This window comes from Hippoglossus hippoglossus, chromosome 8 (assembly GCF_009819705.1).
Source record: "Hippoglossus hippoglossus isolate fHipHip1 chromosome 8, fHipHip1.pri, whole genome shotgun sequence".
Lineage (NCBI taxonomy): Eukaryota > Metazoa > Chordata > Actinopteri > Pleuronectiformes > Pleuronectidae > Hippoglossus > Hippoglossus hippoglossus.
Window position 1 is genome coordinate 2,411,872 of NC_047158.1, and position 26,078 is coordinate 2,437,949.

At 40.3% G+C, this 26,078-nt stretch overlaps 1 protein-coding gene across 3 annotated transcripts in view; it reads right to left on the minus strand.

Annotated features, from left to right (window-relative positions):
* The window catches only part of LOC117766868 (protein TANC2-like), a 45,377-nt gene extending 19,680 nt beyond the window's left edge, over positions 1-25,697 (minus strand). Inside the window, exons 1-7 of one of the 3 annotated variants that reach the window (XM_034594269.1) lie at positions 25,429-25,697; positions 11,154-11,258; positions 10,877-10,984; positions 3,334-3,473; positions 2,359-2,527; positions 1,937-2,257; positions 18-143 (exon numbers count right to left, since the gene is read on the minus strand). In XM_034594269.1, coding sequence (XP_034450160.1) covers positions 18-143; positions 1,937-2,257; positions 2,359-2,527; positions 3,334-3,473; positions 10,877-10,984; positions 11,154-11,211 — 922 coding nt within the window. In that variant the 5' untranslated portion in view covers positions 11,212-11,258; positions 25,429-25,697. Of the gene's footprint in view, positions 1-17; positions 144-1,936; positions 2,258-2,358; positions 2,528-3,333; positions 3,474-6,909; positions 7,873-10,876; positions 10,985-11,153; positions 11,259-15,866; positions 15,886-25,428 lie in introns of those variants that run through there. The other 2 variants (XM_034594270.1, XM_034594268.1) reach the window with 2 other exon arrangements.
* Between the last annotated feature and the right edge of the window lie 381 nt (positions 25,698-26,078).

Genomic DNA, 26,078 nt, shown 5'->3' on the forward strand with positions numbered 1-26,078 from the left:
CATGTGCTTGTGTTTACCTCTGTGGTCCTGTTGACTACGACTCCCAGAATTCTGTCTGGGCATTCTGAGGGATGTCCTTGAAGGGATGTGTCTCTGCTGCTCATCCAGATACGCCAGATCCTCAAGGTGGGCAGAACTAGTGGCTGCAGATAGAAAATGATGAAAAATAAAGTTAAGAAAAGGTTAAAGGATTTAAAAACGATTGTTTCCCAGGAATATATCTTTTACTGATTTCTCATCATATATGAAATGTAATTTTCACCATAGAATTGTTAGATATAATGATGTTGATTATACTTGTGTAATGTTTAATTCCATAGGGTACACTGTCTCTGAGGTGGGAAAACACACTGCCAATCGTCTGATCTCTCTGATGGCGCTATAGGAAAACTGAATCAAGATGATCATGAGACATTATAACAGATCATTTCACTGTATAAACTTACATAGTTTTTCCAGTAAAATTAAAGCAGGAGAGATTTTCTGGGAAATCCTGGGATCTCAGTTCTCATCACTGAAGTTTGGTAAGAATTATCCAATCAGAGTTCTTATAAGTCTGTTCCCTGTGCTGCAAACGCTGAGTAGAAGCTAAATTATTAGCTGGACAGTTTCCTGAGTGGGAGCAATGACTTCCTGTTTTTGCTGCTGCTCACAGGGCAACCTCGTAGTGACATGGTGCCTGCATGTACATCTTGTGAAGTCAGTGGGGTTTATCTTATCTTAGTGCTGTAAGGGAAACCTGTACGAGCCACTGCATGAACACAAAACTACACAATAAGAATACAACCACAAACATAACCCAGTATTTAAAAAAACACTGAAATAAATAAGTCATTTAGACTTGTGGTTAAGTTCAAATTATTAAAGACGATAAATAATTATGTTCCTTTTCTTCCAGGTTACTGCAGTGTCTAACTATCACTCCCACTGCTACAAAGCGGATTTGAAAGCGAACAAAGCGACGATGAATGTAGCTGTCTCGACTTCACACAAAACAAGACGGAAACCTACCGAGAGCTTGATCCAGTCAATCCATTTACAGACCTCTAACACCACAGACATGTCAGCGTTGGCTGAGCCTCATATCCTGTGTGTATGTGCTGTATGTGTGTGTTTTGAGGAACGTCACATCCTTCCTTTCCAAAAGCGCCCATGGTTTTCAGTTTTTATGAGGCACAGAGGAAAGGAAAGGAAAGAAGGGAGGATGTGATGCGAATAGCTGTTTTGTATCTACACATGTCAAACAGCAAACATGGAGAGATGGTTTGTGTGCAGATTAAACACCTGTTACTAAGTGAGCTTTAGTGCTGTTGGTAGAATTTTGAGTTTTATTTTGCCCTACGCTAACCACATTATGAATTTAAGTTAAGGATAAATCTAAAACATAAACTTACATTTGTGCTTATTTGTTTCAAGGAGGACAAACTATTATTCAATGTGATGTAAAGCTGTTTGTTAAAGCAAAAAGAAAGGAAGGAATGACTGATTGCCAAAATAAATGAAGACTTTCTGGAAGCTAATTAGAGCTGTATAATTTAAATAAACACATGTTCTATTACCTAGTGATGACTCTGATTAACCTTTACACTTGCAGTAACTTTGCCACTTAAATGATGGCAGAAACTAGCTTTGAACACAAACACGTATTTTATCAGTATGTATGGTATGGGCTTATTTTCCAGTCAAAAAAGATTCAACATTCATAAAGTTGTTATGGTGTTATCCTGAACTGCAGTGGTGGAAAAAGAATGTAAGCCATCAAGACAGAGGCAATAATAATTAGGAAGAAGATTCAATGAAAGTTGAGCACACTTATTGTGTAACTAATGTGTGAGGCGTCCTGTTTTAAACCCAGAGCGGAAACATAATTATTATGGAAGATATCATAGCACACATCAAAACATGCTAAAACACATCATCCGATTTGCCATTTTACCAGCAACTGAATTGGGGCGGGGCATGAGGTAGACAGGTATGGAGTGGGTGGAGCCCAAAGACCGTGCAGCGACAGAGCCTCGGTCTGGGTGGAGTTTGTTGAGGCTGTAAGTGGAGGCGGCAATGTTGTTGTCCGCCCTGTATAGAAAGCGGTCGTTAACGCTTCCCACTGCCACCATACAGGACGAGGAGGTGGAGACCACCACCGGCCGGCCACCTGCCGGCCAGAGGTGGAGGCTGCTCCCATGGTAACCATCTCCCGGGTATTTGGTGCTGTTGTCCTGCTCTGCTGCTGACTCTGCAGAATAGCTGGTCAGCGTGGCTGTAAGAAAGAGGAAGACAGAAAAAAGTGAATCGTTTAAAAGTATAAACTACTAACTCTCTCTAACTTAAAAAAAAAAAAGTGTGTACACAGTATCTCACCTATGATGCCGCTGTCTCTGCTTTCCAGTGTTGATGTGGGGGAGGTGACAGAGGCATTGTTGGAGGAGACCTGCTTGTTGTCGCTGTTGCCTTCTCCTCCAGCAGGGGGCTGCAGTGTGGAGCAGGGGGAGGTGCTGCTACTGGCCAGACTGGAGGAAGGAGAGATCCTCTGTGGGAGAGACACCAGAATGTATCCTCAATTTCTCATGTTTATGAAATGAAAAGTGAAAGCCACAATAAAAAACAAATCAAATATACAAAACATTTATTCAAAAAATAGAGTAAAAGTTTAAAGGTAAGTCCTCAGCTGCTTTCAGACATGCACTAAACCCCAGAGATCCTGCAGACATTATCCAGAGGGGCAGTAGGGGTAAATGCTACTTTCTCCTGACTTTCTCTGGCCAGTCCCCTAGGAAAAAGTTTGCAGAATATCCGGAGGAGCTGATGTGAGAACACAGCAAGATATCCTCTGCAGGATTTACCGCGAGTGAGTGGGTGCTTTGATGACGTTTTTTTAACTGACTGATGCGAAAATGAAAAAAAACTAAAGGAAAACAAATATCTCTGGACTTTTTAAACCAAAATTTGGTTGCAGTTATTTCATTGTTGTCTTTAATTTCCATAATATTTACAAATATTTAGAAGTTGGCAAAACTAAAAAATGCGATTGACTGATGTACCTCTGTCACCCCAACAATTCGATTTTTATTTACAAATAATAAAAGACACTTTATTGTTCTTTGTGTTTTGCAAAATGTTGGATTCAGATCCAAGAATGTTGCCCATTCACACTGTATATTTATAAGAAGTATACAATATGTGAAGGGGAGAAACAAATAACAGAAACAGTTTACTTGTAAAAAATAATACAACATGTACTAGTAACTATACTGTAAAAATCATTACATGCTGGATTTCACTTCAGACACCTAGATGTATGAAAGTCTGCCTCTGTGAGTATGTGAGTGAGTTCACCTGTGCATCGTCCTGGGCATGGTAAGGGGACCCGGGCTCTCCACTGATTATCTTGTCCCCCAGCAGGAAGCCCAACCTGGTCATCAGAGCGTCAGCCGCCTCGTCCACTGAGGGAGGAGGTCCCAACTCCTCGTCCTCACCTGGATAGTGAAACAAAAGCCAAAAGATTGCATTAGGATTCAAATTTGTTATATTCATCCATCCATTAATTGCACCTTACAATTTATCCTTTGAGGGTCACGGAGGGGCTGGATCTAATCCCAGCTGTCATTGAGCGAGAAGCGGGGCACACCCTGGACAGGTCACCAGTGTATCACTGGGCACACATACAGAGATAAACAACTATTCACACTCACATTCAAACAACGTCTCCAAATAACCTAACCCCAATCTGCAAGTCTTTAGACTGAGGGAGGAAGCCTGAGTGCCCTAAGAAAGCACACAGACACATGGAGAACAGAAACTCCACATTGAAAAGACCCTGGCCGGACCAGGATTCTTGCTGTGAGGCGACAGTGCTCCACCATCGTGCCGCTTGTCTGAACCAAAAACTGCTTAATTCTGTTTTGTGCTTGCACAAAGAAATAGCCAAGGAGCAGTGAGCGATCCCATGAGGTGATTCTCATATGGTGGCTGCAGGTCATGTGACGGACATTGGCCCAAAAGAGACATTTTGCACACACAGTCAATACAAAAGCAACAGTTGTTATTGAAAGTCACAAACACTTCATCGTGACTGTGTATTATCAAATTTTCCATGGCATTTATGTGCACAAGAAGCCAAAAATGTCAAATGCCACATTCTTTCCATAATAAAGTTTTAAATGAAACTCTCCTCATACTGTGCAAAGCAGACACTATTTATTACATACCTTAAATATATGTTTTACTTGTCTATACAGCAATGTCTGTTGTTGATAGCAATCTACAAATTTGGTCTCTTAAACTTACAATAATAATGGATGTATCCACCAACCACTCAGTGAAACAGAAACAAACTGTGATTACAACAATGACAAAAGCACCTTTTAAGCGGATTTGATTGCAAGCAGATGAAGAGCAACAATTGCATTCACTTGTATTGTTGTCCACTTGATTTTATCTAAATATTCACTCCACAACTCCTGAGGGAGCTGTTCACTAACTGTGTCTGGCTGCTGTTTGGTGCCCAGTAGGTAGTGTTTGGTGATCCTTTTACTTTCCACAAAGCAATATCATTAAGTGTACATTTTAATTTGTTCAAATATGTCATTCATGACCAAATACTAAAGACACTTATATCAGCCTCAGTCGAGTACAAATATCAGCATGTTAGTATTGACTTGTTTAAAAGTCTGAAGTGTAACAAAAGGATTACCTTATGATCTCCATGACACCAGAGCACACATACTCACAGTGCCAGTGGTTTGTCATCAGGAATGCTAACAGAGGTTTCAGGTTTGTGCAGCAAGGCACATCAAAATCTTATCGGATTTCAGAGGGTTCCTCTGGTGCAAGTTTACAGCGTCTCCCACTGTGTTCACATGGATGTGTTATAAAAGTCACAGACACCAGCACAACATGGAATATCATAATACCATGGTGAACGGGACATACAACGACAATCTGTGGTTTTTAACTTCCAGGAGACAGACAAAACTAAACATCTGTAACCATAAGAAGTGCTGGTGGCCCATTGACCAGCTCCTGACGGCAGCAAAAGCAAATAAGCAAATTATCCCTTTAATATGAGCTTTGCCAGTGTATGACTCTCCAGTAAAGCCTCGCTGTCAAGTTACAGTAAGGTCAAACACAAACTGAGCCACATAAATTACCTATTGACCAACCTAGGAAGTAATCCAAGTCATCCAGCAGTTACGGTCTACGTTACATTGTCCTGGTGACCTGGAGCCCCTCCTCCACACACACCATGAAACTGGATTAGTCCAGTCAGGAAATGGGAAATAAAGCTGTCCTATCAGAGCAGATTATGGAAAATAGAACAAACACATCACAAGAGAAGTAAAAATGCATTCATATAAAGAGCATGAGCTACAACACAAAGAGCACTTGGAAGACTCACCATGTATGTGTGTGTGTGCACAAGCATGTGCAAGTGTGTAAAACAGTATATTAATATATATATATATATATATTATTCACTATCATGACCTATATATGCCAAGAGGACTTTGCAACGATCAATTCATGCCCAACTCTAACCTAACCACAATTCACATCTTACCCCTTACATTAACTAGGAGCTCAGAAATTAACAATATGTCCTGACAATATGTAAAATGTCCTAAAGAGGGAACAAAAACCAGCCCACGCACACGCAGACGCAGACGCACACACACACACACACACACACACACACACGCACACACGCACACACACACACGTAACACAAGAATGTAAGCCACAGCCTGAAAGCTCATACTCTGTGTCTTTCTCTGACAGTCTGTAATTATGGCTATAAATTGTGGACTAAATACTAGAGGAGCATCGCAGACTGAAAATAAAACCAAGCAAACACAAAGCTAACTGGAAATACACTGTGTGTGTGGATGTGTCTGTATGTGAGCATGCGCTCACGCTCATGCATATGTGTGTGGTCAGTCAATGACAGGGTTTGTGAGTTGTTTTTAGAAGAAAAAAAATGGAAAGATCAGATACATAAAACAGACTTTTTCCATTTCTATCATTAACTACTAAAGCTTCTGTCAGTCCCTCGTTCCTGTCTTTATTCCATCCTTTTTCGATTCATTCCTTCTTTCTGACTTTACAATTTCTTTATTCTCTTGTGCCCAGTCTCTTTTAATCTTTTTCTTCCTTACTTATTTCTTTGTTTCTGAAAACTTTTCTTTCAGTGTTCCTCTATCTGAAGACATACTGCTTTTTCTGCGATACTGTACGGGACAGGCTGGATGCTTCACCTGAAATCAAATCTACTACTGATAACATCAGAAAAATTACTTTTTAGAAAAATGCTATGGTAGGTCTTTAGTTGAGAACATTAGATTCACTATTTAGTTAAATAATGACAGGCCTAGGGATGACTGCTGACAGCTCATAAATAATATTATTGATTCTACACCTCCCAGCTGGGTCTGTGTCAGTTGTACAATCGCTAAAATCTGGCATAATTCACCAACAGCAGAAGAATTGCAATATTGTGTTCCTGATTACAATGGCTAATTTAATTATAATGGCTCCATGTTCTCAAAGTGGCACTCCATCAATTTTACACATGAAGTTCAGTTTCCTTAGGAGAACTTAACAGTTCTTCAGCAACTTCAATCTTTTAGCAAAATGTAGTCCTCACAAACTTTAGGTGTGACCTTTGATAGGAGTGGCCAATAAAGGGGTGGAGCCCAATTAAAATACTATTAAGGGAATTAGGAATTTTGAGTCAGGATATTTTGGAATCTGCTGCAAGTCATTGAATCCCTATAATGTAACAATACCAGAAAATGTGTAGGCCAGAGCTAAATCATTTTACTGAAACACACCAGCCCCCTAATACAGACACGAAGACAGTTAATTCTTCTCCAGGTAGAACTCTGTTTTGCCTGCTGATTACTTCACTCTCACCTTCCTCCTCTCTTCTTCCTCCCCTCTGTGCTCCATTGATGGGAGGAGCCACCCAATTTCGTCGCAGCTCAGGGCTGTCCTCACTGGACAGACAACAGCAAACATATAACAGCAAACGCCGCAGGAGGGAGGAGGCGTGGTTGACGACATCCGCTTCCATAACACCTCTGCCACAACTGCAGCCATGCAGCAGCCTCCATGGGCGACGGTGGTTGGAGGACCGCTCATGCCGACACCACTTGGTTCTAGAGCAGGCACATGGTTTCAAAATAGCAGCTGTGCAGTCCATAGCTAGCTGGCAGCAGGGTTCTGATTGGTTCACAGTGCTTCCATGGAGAGGGCAGAGTCAACTGAGTCAATTTCCGTGGCACTGCTTGTACTGGATGCACATTGAAACATCACTGCCTAGTCCTCTTCCCTTTGGTCCTGAGCTCCTCCTTCTCCAGAGTACACAAAAGAGAGAGGGACAGAAAGATGAGGGAGGTAGGAATGGAGAGATAAGAGGGGGGAGAGACTCTCCGGGAAAAGAAAAAACACTCAAGTCCACTCTAACGGCAACTTCTGAAGCAGAATGACTGCGGTTTTTAAAAAAACAGAAGAGTAAAACATATGAAAAGTGGTAAAAGCCAAACTCTTCATATCAACAGTGAAGGTACTGATGTAACTTCCAGTAAAACTGGAAAGCACATGCTCTTCAACTTTACAGCAACTCACACAGCAGATCTGGACAATGTATTTCACTGGTTGCTATCCTTTTCAGCCCCCAAAAAAGCATTCCTTTTCATTCACAGGTAGCGCCTCCTCCAAACTAGAGCAAAGAACCAGAAGAACAATTGAAGCATGAAGTGGAAAGAAGAAGAGAGGACGTCCTCTTCGGTAAGGAAAGCAACAAGTAAAGTTTCCATTTGTTAGAAGAGATTTTCTTTCAACTGCGGAGCCTCCATATCTGCTCGGAAAGGCGACCTCCCCCGTCTGAACCTCCTCCCTCCTCCAACCAACACACACACACTCAGAGTGAAATAGAGGGACTGCAGGAGGAGCCGAGTGGAGAGAGTACATGTCAAGAAATGTGGGCTAAGTTAAAAAACACAGCTCGATCTTCTGTCTTGTAACAGAAAAAAAGCAAGGCCAAAAAGAGAAAGACTGAGGGAAGATTCAGATAAAGAAAAAACGCTGGAGCCAAAGTGAGACTCCAGTTTTGGAAGAACAAAAGAGTGTCTGAACACAGTCATGGACTATTTTAATCCACTTTAGCCCCAAAAATGCGAAAAATGTAGAAAGAGGTCCTAGATAGAAGATTTTGAATTGAACATCAGTTAATTTTTAGATGTTTAGATGATTATTAAATGTAGAGAGGGATATCCTCCACTGGATGTGAAGATTACCAAATGTCTTTCTAACATTCCTTTCCTAAGTCTGAGGAATTAAATATATCTCTGTTTTGAAAGGCACCCTCTGGCTGTAACAGCAGCTAGAAGCGAGCTAACATGACTCCTCTGTTTGCCAAACCACTATTGATATTCATTTTTAAATCAATATAATAACTTCAAGTTTACCATGAAAATGCAACAATGTACAATCGTAGGCACCATTTTGCTGCTACAGCTGATGAACAATGCAGTTACAGTGCCAGATACACAGGATTGGTGGAGACCAAACACAAAGCTAAAAGTCTGAGTGAGATTAATGTTTTGCTAATGCACCTCCATAAATGCCTTTATTAGCTAAGATATGCTAGTTTTACCTTGAGAAGGAGTTCAGCTTGTTTTTCCTACTCATGAAAATTCTCTACTGCCTCGTTTTATTTTGTGTTGAATAAGAAACTGAAGTCAGTTCATTAAAAATAGATATTTTTAAATCACACGTAATGGTGGATCTAGTAGATTTAGCTTAAGTTTAGCTAAGGCTATCTCACCAGCTTCACCGATTAGTACTGAGTGGCCTGCAGTTACTGCATTTTTACAGTTATAGCTCATTTTTCAGTGAGTGCATTTGAAAGCTGTTTTACCATAAATATACATTACTATGACATAATAGTTTACATAAACCAGATGTCATAAATCAATTCTGCTCAAATATGTGCTTGAAATTGAAATTAGATCTTGTGTATGTTGTAATACTGACTTTAATAAGCTGCCTTGGTTTTTTTTGTTTTGTTGTTTTGACAGAAAGCACAGAAAATAAAAAGAGTCAGGAGGCTCCACATGGTAATGTTTAGACAAAGTGTGTCAAATCAGCCCCGAGGAGGAGGAAGAGGAGGAGAAAAAGGAGGAGCAGGAGAGGAGAGCTTTGCAGGAGGTTGGGTTACATTTCTGCATTTTCTCTCTCACTAAGGCACCTAGGGATGATCAAATGTAGGGTCATAGGTCAACCCCCTCGCTGGTGCCAGACACAGTGTAACAGGTCACAGCTGTGTGTGTGTGTGTGTGTGTGTGTGTGTGTGTGTGTGTGTGTGTGTGTGTGTGTGAGTGTGAGTGTGTGTGTGTGTGTGTGTGTGTGTGTGTGTGTGTGTGTGTGTGTGTGTGTGTGTGTGTGTGTGTGTGGTAAAGGGAGAAAATGAGAAACTATTTGAATGCTTGTTATGGTTTCTTCTTGGTTCTCTCCTCCCTTTCAACCAGAACCTAGATTCCATTGGGTGGATAATCTTGTGAGGCTTATGGCACAACTAGCACATAAAACAATGACGCCACAACCAACAAAGAATCTTTACAGACTGTATCTCTTAAACTTTTCTTATTGTGACCACGATATCAAATAAATATATTCTTTGAGGTTCAAACTGTTACACATCTTTAAAGTGTGTTTGAGGTCTGTTTACTCCACAGTTAGTTTTATTTCATTAGTGAAAGGTAGCATAGTGACTGTGGACACTTTCACACTCAGGAGCACTTTTAAGACTGTGTGGGCTGCTGTGGCTCAGGAGGAAGAGCAGGTCGTCCATTAACTGGTTTGATCCCTGGCTCCTCCAGTCAGCATGCCAAAGTGTCCTTGGGCAAGATACTGATCCAAAAATCCTACAGCTGTGCTGGCAATGTATGAATGGTGTGTGGAAGTAAAAAGTGCAGCATATAGTAGTGCTGTATGAATGTGTGTGTGAATGGGTGAATGTGGCTTGAAGTGCTTTGAGTGGTCGACAGGAAGAAAAGAACCATACAAATATAGCCATATACCCTTTTCTCTGTTTGGTTTAATGTGTCTGAACGAAGGGAAACAATTATACGCTTATGTCCACTCAGATTTTTCAAAAGTTAATAAGATATTTTAACATGACCCTGCACAGACTGATAGGAAACCCATTGATTGCACAGTTTTCACGTCATCCTGTGTTATCAGTGCTACATCAATGTAAGAAATTAAGTATCCCAGGGTATTTGTAAAAGCAAGTTTCATGAAAGAATTCAGACCCTGTGTCTCAGGGGGTAGAGCAGGTCCTTTTCTAAACAGGACAGTGGTTTGATCCCAGTCTTCTCATTCCGAATGCGGAAGTGTCCTTGCTCAAGATACTGAACCTCAAATTGTGCCGTTGTGCCTCTCTAATAGAAAAAGTGCTGCCTATAGATGTACTATGAATGTGTGTGTGAATGGCAAAAACCTGTACTGTGATGCACTTTGAATGGTAATCAAGACTAGAAAAGTGCTATGGGATACAGATATAAGTATACCAAACACACAAATATGATGACAGGAGTTTTTGTCAACAAAGCAATTTGTCAAATAAATAACTAGAAGAGGGAGAGTTAGAAAAAATATATTGAAAAGATATTTTTGAGTGTGTGTAATTTGTTGCAGATCTGATTAAAAATCTGGATCTAGTAAATTTAAATGTTAAATATTTTGTCATGTTTGTGTTGTTTGAATGTACTTTCCAGTATATTCCTGTATTTGACTTAGGATAGATGTCATTACAGTGTATGTGACTGAATAACACGGAATATCTTCGTAGGTACAGTACACAAATATTCCCTACCACTTCTTTTGCCCAGCCGGAGGTTGAGGAGGGGGGAGGAGGGAAGAGAACGAGTGAATCCCTCCATCATCCTGATCTCTGACCCCTCTGACTCAATGCTGCTGCCCCCTGTTGAGGACAAGAGAAAAATGAATTGCATAAAATAATGGAAAGCATTAGAACAACATATCAGCGACTAGTAGATATCAAAACAGAGAAAAATGCACTCAGTAAAAAGAACATGCAGCTTTTAGAATGCAAGTGTACACAAAATATACAATGACGCAGAAGTACTGACCATTGTTGTTCTTGCGGATTTTGCCTCCCAGCAGCATCTTCAGGCTGTTTCGGAACATGACTGTTCACAACAACAGGTCACTCACAGATTTCTTGTCACGTCTCCCTGGAAAAAGAGAGGGAGAGGGTAAGTGATACATTAAAACCTATATATATACATATATACACACACAGTCATTATAACCTGACTCTCCTAATTATTACTCCGATAATTAACAGTACCAATTCTCTTTGCTGCTGTAGTTCACTCCAGCACATTAGTCATTAGCCTCCTTCCAAATGGACTATATTTTAGTATTGTTCATTCATCAATAATAAAATGTTGGTAATCTGAATTGATTTTATACCCTTGTATATATTATTCTTGCTCCTTGTCTAAACCTGCTGCCAACAAATCAACATGCATTTTTGAAAGAAACCCCTGAAATGTACTAAAAAATACTAAGTTAAAATAAAGTTTTAGGTAATGGTGGACTACAAATAATGTGTCACAAATGTATAATCATGGTATAATCATGCTGGTAAGAAATTTTGTTTGACTTTTGCAGCCCTGCAAAACCTCATCATGTCACTTGACCTTAAAACATTGCGGGAGTGAGGCGGTTGCAGTCAGACCGTGCAGTTGTTCTACTCCAGCTGCAGCACCTTGAAACCACCTCTGTGACGACACAACTGATTGGCTAAAGGCTTCACTGACATGCATGATGTATCTTTTTTTTTTTTATTCTAAGAAATTGAGATTCATTATCTGCTGTTTATTTGTCTCAAAAGAGGATGAGATGTATGTATAAAATAAGTGATGTTCTTGTGGGTTGTATTTTTGTCCCTGAACTCATCATCATGTATGTATTCATGAAACATTACTTTGATTTAACTAATATTTGAAATGACTTGAGATCGGTCGTAGGTTCACTGACACTATGAAAAGTCAAAGGTGTCTGCCTTGCTGGCTGAATTTTTTTACTTCACCCCTGCAGCCACGGGCAAATCACATTGGCAGATCAAGTCAGACACAGTCAGACCAAGTCCACCTCGAACGCACCTATTACCAAAAGTAAAGTGGATATGAAACATCCTGTTTTCTTGAATAAAATTGGTGATTTCACTGGGTTTGAACATTGGACATTCTTTTATGTAAGTACACAAATCAACACAATATATATATAGATCTAGTCGTTTTGAGACATTTCAATGAAGAATTGTTACATATTATACCTTTGAGGAAACATAAATGCAAATAATTTAAGAAATTAACAATTGAACATTGAACAAAATTTTTCCTTATTCGAATCTGAGAACCAAATTCCAAAATATGTAAGGGATAGCACTGCCAAATAAATCCCGCCAGGTGTTCGCATTTAAAGCTGCCCAAGCAAACCCTGACCTCTGTCGCCCTCTGTCGACCATTGCTAATTACAGCATCATGGTTATTACTTCTGTATCAGTCTGCACGTACCCTCCAGAGCACCTCGTAGTAAATGCCTACTGTGGTATTAAAACAAAAAAAGATGTGTGGATGTAGAGCAAATAAAGGGAAACACTATCCCAGTTCCCAAAAAGCTAAACACCTGGATGAATTACTTCCACCCTGTGGCATTCAGATAAATGACTGTGACATTTACACTGACCACAGACCCCTGACGACCCACCAACCTGAGGGGGGAACAGGTCAATGGATGTTCCCGTAGCCCCTGCACACGGCTGTGGAACATTCAGACCCTAATGAAAACACTCACAGACACTTAGTGTGTCTGATATTACCCACTAATCATTATATAGACCACTAGTGAGTTTGCCATTTTCAGGTGCTGTGCGAATGATTAGTGTGCACATCACAAACTGAGACAAACAACTTTATTTCTACATACAAAGATGGTCATTTAACAAGCGTATTACTTAAAAATATCAATACTATGTGTAAAATAAACATTTAGAATTTATTGTGGGATTTTCCAACAGCAGATGTTGTTGTTGTACGTCATAATCGTGCAGACAAAATGCGCAGAGTAGTATCCTAAAGCATTTTTTTTATTTTCCCGATAAGCTCACTAAATAGTTCTTTATACAGAAGTCACTATATAGTGGTTAGTGACATGAGTGAGTGATTTCGGACACAGCAATGCTCTTGGTGGACTATAGCTTGGCCTTCAACACAATCCAACTTCCAAAGCTTTATGAGAAACTGGCAGACCTCTGTATACCGACATCGATCTGTGACTGGATACTATAGCCTTTCTAACAGACAGACCACGGGTGGTGAGGCTGGGTAACAGGATGTCCGCTGAACACATGCTAAGCACAGGAACCCCCAAGGATGCTGTCTGAATACAAAACTCTACAGACATGACTACACATCCACCCTGGACCACAAGCTCATATTCCAGTTTGCAAAAGACACAACATCCTGAGACTTATTGACAACTATAATGAGGCCACATACCGACAGCGAGATCATTATCACATACCGACAGTTGCATCATTCTTCACACAGACTGAGCTGGTACAGAACTGATAAAACTAAGCAGCTCGTCTACACTCAAGGAAATGGGCTCCCTGTCTGCAGCCCATAACTATCAATGAGAGTAAGGTGTGGTGGGTGGATGGTATGGCTGGACGATACGGCCAAAAATTATATCAAGATACATTTGTATCTTGATATAATTTTTAATTGATATTGATATTTATCTAAATAAAGGTCACATTATTACTTATTTCAAATTTAAAGACTGAACTTTGCTCCTCATTCAAGGTTGTTGTTTTAAACTCTTCTTTATGGGCAGAGAAAGACCAAGACTTGATAAACAGCAAAACACTTGACAAATCTGAAGCTGATCATGTGCTTACATTGCTTTACACAATGTTAAGCATTTTTTTAATATATTGGGGCAGTTGTAGCTTAGGGGGTAGACCAGCTCGTCCTCTAACCAGAAGGTTGGTGGTTCGATCCCAGTCTTCCCCATTCCACATCTTGGGTAAGATCCTGATCCCCAAATTGCCCCTGATGGCTGCACATATGAATGTATGAATCACTGTATGAATGTGTGTGTGTGTGTGTGTGAATAGGTGAATGGTAAAAATGTACTATAAAGCACCTTGAGTGGTCATCAAGACTAGAAAAGCAATACATAAATACTTAACTTATTGGATTTTTGTTATATTGCTTTTGATTTTTTTTTTTTCATCCAGCCCTAGTGGATGACCTTACGTTTGTGGCCTTACATATATCCTTGAATCTGAGCTGGTCACCTAACACCACGATCACGGACAAAAGAGCTCAGCAGCAGCTTCATTTCATCAGGACAGCTGAAAAAAGGTGGTACTGAGCTGTCAGCCCCTCAGACAGGCCTACAGAGGACTTGCTGAGAGCATCCTGACCAGAAGGATCACATTTCTTTTCTCCAACTGCACAGAGCTCTGGTCCTCCTTCCTTAGATACTCCATACTCTAACCATTGCAAAAACAAAGCATGGCCACTCTCGGAGATGCCCATCACGCAGGACTGTTAAGGTGGAGGAACGCAGGCTACAGACTGTGCAGAGAATATCAGCACATCATAAGCCAGATTCAGTGACAGCAGCAATTAGACTGGTTGCTAAGGACATCCAGGCTGGTATGAAGTACACTCACTCCCCCTCCATTTAAGAGAGACTTTGGTTTCCTCGTACACCAACACAGAGACAAACATTGGTATTTCTATATTTGTGAGGGGGACAGAGGGTGATAGACAGTTTGTGGACGAGTATAAGCTGAACCGTCTGCAGCTCAACATCAGAAAACAAATGAGCTGGTGCAGGACTCCTCGAGAACCAGGACTCCTCCTTTTGTCTCTCTCCATCACAGGCGAGCTGGTGGAGATTGTGTGGGAGTATAAATACCTGGGTGTCTACAGTAAACTGGACTGGACCAGGATTTAAAGCTCCCTACAGGAAGGGCCACTTTTTATGAATCTGAAGTTACCATTTTCTACACGATGGTCTGCTGGGGCAAAAGCTGTGGCCAGCACCTACACAGATTTAAAAGACTATGTTATGACTGAATATATTTCAATTATAATTTATTTTTATATATTTCAATATAATGTGCAATATCCCATACTCTGTTGAGGATAATGCAATTGTTTTCATCTTGACAGAACAAAATTCACTAGTTGCAAGAGAGGGTGTTGGAAGAATAAAATTATATGCAACTATTTCATTTGCTTTGTCACCTTACATAGTAATATATAGTAGGTTGGTCTCAGAACCTTACCTATTTATCATATGACAGGCGGTTACGTCTTTGCTCATGTGAATAGAATTTATTATATGATAGGTGGTCACGTCTTTAAGACATATAATTCTATTCTTCCAACAACTCTTTTATCATTTCTACTTACTGCCACTTTAATTAAGGATTAGTTTCTCTGTCTAATGGAACTTTGCTCATGCTTATCTTATTCTCATTTCTATTGATATCTACAAATAGGAACTGGTTCTGCATTACTCTGTATACACTTAGTATTTTGATTTTATTTACAGTACACTTATACTTTTATTTGTATCTTTACTTATATTTTAGACTTAATTCTTTATTGTTTTTTTCACTGCATTCTATTCTACTATATATTGTTCTGTACTGTAATCTTGGAGCAAGCTGGCACAAGAATTTCCCTCTGGATTTATAAAGTCTTATCTCATCTTATCCTATGTCGAATGGACCTGCTGCATGTAGTCACAGAAAGAGGAGGATGTTTTCAACTCTCCATCATGAACATCTCCCATCCTCCTCAGTGTTTGGTAGCCAACAGAGTCCCTGTTGGGTAGAAAGAGACTCAGACTCACTGTGGTCCTGTTCAGACCTGGTATTAGATCACACAAGTGGTCAGTGTTAAATGTGTGTTTTTGTGTTTTGCCTGTAACTTTCTGTAACTCTAACTCATACATTACTTTTTATTTAGTGTACATTTGCCTTCGTATGCTTTTCTATTCACGTACTGTATATTTTTTATAATTAATATTTTATAGTAGTGTTTCTTTTTTCTTACTTTATCCTCTTTCCTCAAGGTAGTTTTATCCATTGTACTAAAGAAATTTCCCTGTGTGGATCAAGTTTTTTTTCTTCTCATTTTGGTTTAAGAGCTGCACAGGAATTCCAGTATTAAATACTTTAGACATTAAAGTATTCTTCTTTCTCTTTTCATTGTTCCCTACATTTCCTGTGTGTGTGTGTGTGTGTGTGTGTGTGTGTGTGTGTGTGTGTGTGTGTGTGTGTGTGTGTGTGTGTGTGTGTGTGTGTGTGTGTCAGATAAGCCACTGTTGACAGTAAACAACACATCATTAAGTGTTTAAACTACTACTCGAAGAAATACATTTTTCATTTACAAGAATAAACATTAATTTCCTATTACAACCAGACTCAGCAGCAGATGTCTCAAACTCAGAGTCAGAATGACTGAAGTATCTGCATGGCTAGTCAGGAATAAGCATAATCCTTGTCTGAGAAAGAGTCACACAAAAGCTTCTGGCTGCAGCAGCCAGATGTCGTGTTATTTCTTAGATGTGATGTACACACAGCAGTAGCTAGCTTAGATTTGCATGTGTGTAATGTGTATCAATGTGCTAATCTTTGATGACAAGCATCCAGTCACACACACACACACACACTCACACTAAAATTAAACAATACACATTTATTAGAAATAAATCATATGTTGTTCAATTGGTTAAATATGCACCTTTACCACCTGATGTCACTAAATCCTACGCAGGGAATCTTTAGTGTTGGGACCAGCATGAACAGACAGTCCTGAGTTATTAGCACTAAGTTTTCATTGATCAACAATCAACCTATGTGAACTGTTTCCAATGTGTCAGTATCAATGGTGACATGTTTGATGTGCCCACAAGCATGACATTTTATCTGGGGTTTGTAGCAGAAAATATATATTTTTTAAATTGTTATATGAAGATAAACAAAATATAAAAGTGTGTAGTATAAAACCAATTAAAGATAGTAGAGACGGTATAGACCATTGACCTGTTGTGGGTCTTTTTTTCTGTCTCACTGGCATTGATGCCATAATAAATTACAACTTTTTGACTGATGCATGGGTAAAATGTATAATAAAACTATAACAGACTGAATATATTATATCTTATGGCATATACTTAACATGTAGTTATTTCATTGAATGACATACTTCATTACTGATGTTATTGTAGTATTATTACTTTGTTTTGTCTTTTCTTTTCCGCAATAAGGTAGCAAATTTGTACATTTTTGTGTGTAATGTTACTTAATATTTTTCACCATAATTGTGTTTATTCATTGAACAGGTACAAAGAAATACAATTAATATTTTGGACTCGTTTTTTTTACACAACCCCATCCTCCAACCCAGTACAGGTTGCAGTACAAGGTTCGAGATAAAAATAAAATACATAATAAATAAATAGGTGGAATTTTAATTAAATGAAAAGGAAGATTTGAAGAAACAGGAAAAAGCAAACACACAAAAAAACAAGTAAGTAAATGAATACATAACCATGCCTTCCTTTCAACATGATAACTGAGTCAGTAATAAACCAAAAGAACAGGCAAAATTATGAATTAAAATGATCAGTGTATATCAGTAATGGGTGTTAATTTGCCCTGTGGTCTTTAATTTAACTATGTAACTAATCATGGGTCCACCAACAGACTCAATTTTCCAGGTGATCCCCTCAAGTTGTACTTAACTTTCTCTAAATTTCGGAACATCATGAGGTTCTTAAACCGTAGATGCTTAAAGGGCAAAAAGACTTCCTCTCCAACACTATTATTTGGTGTGCTAACAAAGATACAAATGCAATAATATTCTTTGTTGTCCTCCCGATTAAATTATAATTTCTGCACATGGTGTCAGCACTATATTGAAAGCTTCAGTGAAGTGTTTGAAAATGGGTGAACAGTAATCCTGTAAGCGAGGACAAGACCAAAACATGTGTGTCATGTTTGCTGGTGACATGTGACATCTATCAGTTCATTGTCATCAATTCATTGTCATTAATAACTTTGCTGAGTTCATCTTCACAATAATGTGATACTTTTAAAAGATAAACCATATCAACTTCATTATTATTCCCGAAGTGTATTTTGGATGGAGGCTCACACACACACACACACACACACACACACACATATATATCTATATCTATATAGATATAGATATATATATAATACTGTATGTCAAAGGTAGAGTTTAGCTATTTAAGTTATGTGTTATTGTACAAAAAAACCACAAATACATAGAAAAAGAAAGAGAGATGTGAAAATGTGATCTGAGTCACTCTGATGCCAGTAAATGTGACTCAGGGGCGGTGTGGTGAGAAGCTCATTCATTTGAGTGTGTGTCCATATGTGTGAAAGAGAGAAAGAGAGATAAGTGTGGTGTTTGCATGTCTCTCTCCCTCTCTCTCACACACACACACACACACACACACACACACACACACACACACACACACACACACACACACACACACACACACACACACACACACACACACACACACACACACACACACACACACACACACACACACACACACCATCTGTTGTCAGTTACGTCTCCATCTGACCTCCTCCAACTTTTTCTGTCTCAAACACACAAGAGTTTTGTCCAAATTTGATACCGACACAAGTTACACAGGACAACAAGTCTGGATAACCATACATGTAGCGCTTAGCTTGATGCTAGTGTTAGCAGAGCAACCTAATGCTAAAAACAAATTCCTCATATTAACAAATAACACGCTGTTTCTTTTCCAGTCACCAATTCTAAAAGCACCTACTACCAAACAGTTCACACATCTGTCCAGTAGAACATCCAGTTTACAACAGTCATGTTGTAAGGTCTTTGTTGACCTTAACTGGTTGTTAATTCCAGACAGACAAATCAATCAGGGAAGAATTCTGTATCCTTATACTTGTGTGGCATTGACAAAGTAAAATTATTAAACCCCATACAGTGCAGTCATTATTAAGAAGTGTTGCCAACTGGAGGTCACGATCATGCTAGCATATCTACAGAGAGAAAAGTAGCCCCATTGTAAATCCACAACACAGAAACACCACAGACCCAATTTCGTCCCAACACTGTTTAAAGGGGACATAGCATGCCCATTTTACCACAAGTTGATATGGTTCCTTGGGGTCTTAATGAAATGTCTGTAACATACTTTGGTCAAAATACCACAAGGATCATATAAAACAGCACCCTTTTTACCCTGTATAAAACAGCCCTCCACAGAGTGACCTGTTTTGAGTGCCTGTTCCTTTAAATGCTATGAGCCAGCTCCCCCCTCCCCCCTCTCCCCCCATGATTTTAAACGATATAAATTACATATTTTATATGATATAAATTATCAAATATGCATCCCATACTTTGTATTCCCCTTCTGTTGTCCTGGAGTTTTAATTTTCCCAATCACATAATTAAATGTCCCCCTCTGCCCATCCACTACAAGCACACAAGCAGACAGACAGAGAGAGAAAGAGAGGGGTGGGGGGGGGGGGCTATGAAGACCATCATTTACCCCCGAACCCCGACATTCAACGGGTACAACAACAAGCGGAGAAAGCAGAATCGCGGGCTGACCTTATATATACAGTCTATGGGGCTGACCAGCGCGGAGAAATGCACGTCCCGTGTGAACAGCCAGGCGGCTGCGTGCTTGAGAACGGCGCTGCGCTGCCTCGCAGCGGCGCTTCCGCGTCCGGTGTTAACCCGGCGTAACTACTGTAACCCGGCGTAACTACTGTACCCCGGCATACAGTAGAGCTGAACACTGCGGAAGTCTTCCACACTGCTGGCTGTGTGGCGCTGACACAAATTCCAGCTCACGCATGGGAGAGCGAGCAGTCGCGCCCGAGCAACTGCTGCAGCCTCCCAGTCCCAACGATCCAGACAAATGCCACATGTGAGTGAATCGCGGGCTGACCAGCGGAGAAATGCTCGTCCCGTGTGAACAGCCAGGCGGCTGCGCGCTTGGGAACGGCGCTGCGCTGCCTCGCAGCCTCGCTGCCTCGCAGCCTCGGGGGGGCGGGGGGGATGAGGTGGGGGGTGGGCCAATACCATGTAGGGAGACTTCCAGTGCCTTGTTACGACACAAAACCCAGGAAGCTCAATCGAGTCGCTCAAGCATGACGTTTCTGACTTAGAGGAACCATAACAAAACGCGCGAGTGTTTTTTTCCCAGAGTTTTTGGGTTGGTAGACATGCCAGATACCCACATTAACGTGTAGAAGCACTAACAAAGTGGAATTTGCATGCTATGTCCCCTTTAAGTATTACCAACTGACATTCTAACCAATCAGGCTACAATTATATTCAAATTTAACTTGTTTTGAATGTATTCAGTTACATTTCCAAATATCTCCTCTTACACTTCACTGCTAATGTTACATTCAAAAACGTATTTTAACTATTGCAATCACTGTAAAAAACACAACAAACTAAACAACATATTCTGAAGTTTACTATAAAACATTTTTGATTTTGTTTTGCAAGAACAGTTTGACCACTGCAGTGTCCAGACCCAGCGCTAAATCAACCAACCGATATATATTCATATATATTATTGCAGATGCAGCATATTCATATCTGCTTATATGCCAGATAAAATATTAGATGAAACTGAATCACAGAAATGCCACAGATGTGTGTCACCATTCGATAGCTTGTCCACCAGAGACTATTGATGAGAACATTTCTACACTGTAAATATATTTGTAATACACTGTAGTAGTTATGTGTTGTGTAAAGAAAATTTGTACCAGCCCATTACATCTTTATCAGATTTGTGATACAAAAAAATCAGCATCAATATAGGCCAAAACTAAGGATGAAGAAAGTGGATTAAAATCACTAAAATATGGATTGTGTAATCAGGTTGACAGTTTAGACTTTTTGTAAAATGTCTGAACAACTATTGAATGGAATTCAAATGTAATTTAGTGAAGATATTCATGGTGCACAAGGGGATGGCTCCAAGTTGATTTGGTGGGTACCTGAGTTTCCTAGAGCGTCTCCAGCAGAGGATTAGGGACGCGGTTGAGAACGAACATCAGCATACACGTTCTTCAAGAATGCAAATGACTTGTTGCTGATGCAAAATCAATGCAAATAATCCAACCTGTTCTACCTGTTCCCTGGTGATATCTAATGTTTGTCTATGTGTTTGTTTTCATTTCTCAAACAACTTCACTAGTTTCTTCTGATGATCCAAGGCATGCTTCGCCCTTCGTGCTGCCTCTACGTTAGGTCAACCTGGCATTTGCACTGACTGATTGCCCCCTTCTTCAACACCTCAAAGAGATTCCCGTTTTTAACAACCACACAGGTGAGTGCAGCTTCCGATAAGTCGAGGAAATCAACAGCATCATTCACACAACTTATTCAGAAGCACACCTCACCTACGCACACACTAAACCCAGAGCATTTGCCCAGGACCATTTTGCTGCGCTAGGTTTGGTTGTGTGTCTGTAAGTGTGTTTGTTATTAGCAATAGTGGAGTGCAGATGGCCTTGCCTTCAACTGAATCCACCCACACACACACACGCACGCACGCACGCACACACTCACACACAAATACACTCTTATCTTTCTTCCCCAGAGAAGTCAATCCTGACTTCCTGCAATCGCTCAGGTCTCCCTCAGCTTGCCTACATACAGGAAGGGAGTGTGTGAGTGTGTGCACAAGCTTGTGTGTGTGTGTGTGTGTTTTCGTACCCCCAAACCAAAAAAAAAACTTCCTGGAGATAAACAAACAAAGGGCTAACTGACATGCTTACCTTTTCCCCTTTCCTCTTGCTGTAAACGATTATCACTTTTACACTTTTTGAAGTCATTTAAAGCTTGTCTTATGTGACAAGAATGGCATCAAGCTACTGGTACCTTGTCTGCGTTTATTCCTGAGCTAACAATGACAGGTTGTCCACCATCTTTACTAATCCAGTGTAAAATCTACATCTGAAAAACCTCATATAATCCTCATGTAATTGAACGTATTTACTGGACAGTCTGCTGCTCACCTCTGGTTGTCCCAAGATTCTCATCAAAAATACATCTCAGCAAGTCCGACTATTGTTTATCATTTGCTCAAATTAGCCGATGGTCAGTACTCAACTCAACTTGACTCATTTTTGACCAATTTATTTTTTCACAAACTAAAACCTTGACATTACCGATGTATTTAGCAATTAGCAGATTATACAGTCACACAATCATAATCATTAAAAACATCAATAAGAAAATGTGTTCAAGGGTTATTTTATACATCTGCCTTCTAGTTTTTTTAAACTTGAAAGTCCAACAAAGTTAGCATCTGACTGATGCTTACAGATTATAGTATATATATATATTTCCACCTGTGTTTGTAACCTTCACTACCACAAAGAGAGTAAGGCAACTAAACTGCTTGGGACTGCAAACTGCTAAAGGACAGGTTCAAAAATTATTCACACACTCCACACTATAACAGGCACATTAGCCACTGCAATATTGAAAGATCAAAAGAACATCAAGGACACCGGCCAGGTGGTCCACACTCACTCATCCTTGCCATATGGAATATGATACCAGGACACTAAATCATGTGCTTTCCATTTCCAAGACCACAGGAAGCCCAAGTGATAAATTGCGCTCATACAAAGGCACTGCACACTGGCATCATGGATTATTTCTAATAGTTATCACTACTTTTTAATAGATATCCTGCTTATAAACTCAAATTTAGTGTACTGGGTTTAAGATGAGAGCAGAGGGAATCTGCCAGGCAGGTTTGAGAAAATATTTTGAAGATTTTGGCAAGAAGGTGCTGGAATCATTATGGACTTTATAAAACATTAAAAAAATAGGGAAAAAATGCACATTACATTTCCTGGCAACATTTTGTATACTTTTAATTAGCACTAATGATGCTGTATGAGTGATCGCATTAAACTAATGACTGACATGGTGGGGGGCAGTGTTAAACCCAGACTACGAACTACAGGGTTAGGCAGATTAACATGAGATTACACCCCATTGCACCACCACTGTCTAGGAAAAGAAGCCAGAGAGATGCATCTTGGTCAGAGCAATGTTTCTGCATTCGGAATAAACATGTCCAGAGATTTGATAAAAAAGTAGGAGAGCACTTTAACTGCAATTATATAGTCTAGGCCTTTATGAAGCAATGGCAAGCCATGACTGTATGTAAGGACGACATGTCTCCACTTCATCGGTTTCTAAATACAAAAATGAAGCCAAATACCCTGGATATGGGTGCTACCATTGTCCTCTGAAGACATTGTTTGGAGCCACAGTCTGCAGAGTTGTGTATTTTGGCTTTACTTTTGGGGTGTCATATTGATCATCTTTGTATACAGAATAGCTGCTATGGCAAGATGCAAAAATAGCAAGCTAGATACGTTAATATATAAGTTACATAGCTCGACAACTAGCTAGCTATGTAGATGTTTTCTGAGTTTGCCACCATTGGCTGCTAATGTCCAGAGTTGCTTTCATCCAGTCTGATGTGTTTTCTGGTAATTTCACAGAAAGTGTGTTTTTGGTTATAGGCACCAAAGTGTAAGTGGATTTCATTTATACATATTTGTTTTTTGTTTCTCTGAATTTACAAGTCCAATTTCAGATGTATTTGAGAACACTTACATTACTAGTTGCGATATAAAACTGACTTTGATAAGAGAAGGTATGCTTACATTGTGTTTGGAGCGATGCTTCTATTGCTGAATAGTGTGTCTGTATTTTTGCTGTGATGCTTACGCCCTACACTTATATGAATACATATTGGAGGTAGCCTGTGAGAATCTAGGATAATAAATGGGGTCATGCCATCTGGGTTCTATCCACAGTTGCCCCTGACCCTGAGACCTTCTGCCCCTCTACCTGCTACTCCCGCTCGATCTTTTCTGGCACCCTCCATCCCATCCACAAAAAACAAGTGCTCCTTGACTGCCTACCCCTGGTCGCACAACATTCCTGACAAGCCTGTCCACTCAAGGATATCAACACCTCAATTCATCCTCTGTTAGCTACAGGATGGTAAAGCATACCCACATAATTTTTATTTGAATTGATTTAATTATCAAAATTGATCCGCTATTGTGGGGCTTGCGGTGGCAAAATATGCAAGGCACATTCAACATACATGGTTCAAAGTCATACTCCCTCCCTCGCTTCCTGTCTCTCTCTAGGTTAATGCAAAATAGCAAGAGAAAGAATGTTTTTAAAAAAATGTTCTGATGCATAGATATCATTAAGAATGTTTATTTTCATGTTATAATAACAAAATATCATGATATATCATATCATGAGCCTTCAACATCAGCAGCAGCATATGGCCTTCAGGGGTCCTGAACCACATTGCCTCCCACCCTCAGCAGACCTCCTCAAATGTTCACTTATCGCCCAGCTCCACCTCCTCGCCCAGTTCCACCTCCTTGGATGGATGCAGGTAGGTAGGTAAGTAGGTATAGGTAGGTAGGTAGGTAGGTAGGTAGGTAGGTAGGTAGGTAGGTATAGGTAAGTTGGTAATACCATCACCAACAGATTCATCCGCCAGAAAAAAAACTATGTTAATTAAATAATTTCTGTTTCAACTACTGTTCTCTACCAGCTGGCTCAAACACACACCCAGCACAGTACAACCAACAGGAAATGGAATCGTGTCCAAAATGCAGGAGAAATGACAAGGGGACAAAGTAAAATAATTAACGCACACATTCACACAGTTGATATTTCCCAGTTTTTCTCATCTTAAAATTGTTCCTTTGGACTTGTCTCTGCTCCTCCATTACAGCCACAGCATTGTCCTAGTGTCTAACTGGTAAGCCACAGTTTGTGTTTTACATTGTAGAGGCTGTAACATCATCATAGCACAATGAAAATGTGCTTCTGTGCTAGTGAAGTAGGATTTACACTGTCATTACAACATCTCTGCAGTAACTCAGAGTCCACTAGATTACTACATGATTTCATCCATTACCAGGGGCCATGCTACAACCACTACTAAACAACAACAATGATAATGAGTGAAATTGTTATTATTTATCATAATTATATCATTATTAATATTAGGTTGTTGATTTTTTTTATAATGGCTGCACTGGTGGGAGATGTGAGGACACACACACACGCACGCACGCGCGCGCGTGCACACGCACACGCACGCACACACCAGCCATCTTACTACAATATCTATCTCCACTTCCTTCGCTCACAGGGACACACGGACACACACTGAGCTTACCGTGAGTGTTTGTTTCCCCGCAGACCCGCGGCGGTGAGGATAATGTGAGGCCGGCAGATAATAGGTTGGGGTCGGGTTAATATCAAACCCTCGGTCGCTCCTTTGTAAATCTCCGGTGCAAACCAGCGGGGTCGTTGTGCGTGAGGCAGATTCTCCATTCATTACCGTTCACCCGTGTCTCTGTGTGTCTGTGTCTCTGCTGATGTTGTGACCATTATTAACCGTCACACGAGCTGAGCAGCTCCGGGGGCACGAGCCTCCTCCTCCGGTAGCTGATGAATTATTCACGAGAGGGGCGTGGCCAGGAAGCGCAGTGTGCTTATACGTGTGCGTGTGTGCGCGCGCGACAGACAACAACAGGATCCCCGGCTACAGTTGAGCCAGCAGCTGTCATGATGAGGAGGAGGACATCTAGTGGTCAAAGGCTAATGTGCACCGGTGCTTTCACAGCAAGGGTCACAGCTCAGAGGCCACAAGTGAACCCACTGAAGATTAAAGAAATCAAATCACATTGACTCATGGTAAGAGTGAAGTCATACAGTGGGAGAAAGGTGGGTTAAATGGATAGTTAACCGAAAATTAAAATTCCCTCACTATCTACTCACCACTATGCCGATGGAGGGGTTGGTGAAGTGTTTGAGTTTACAAAC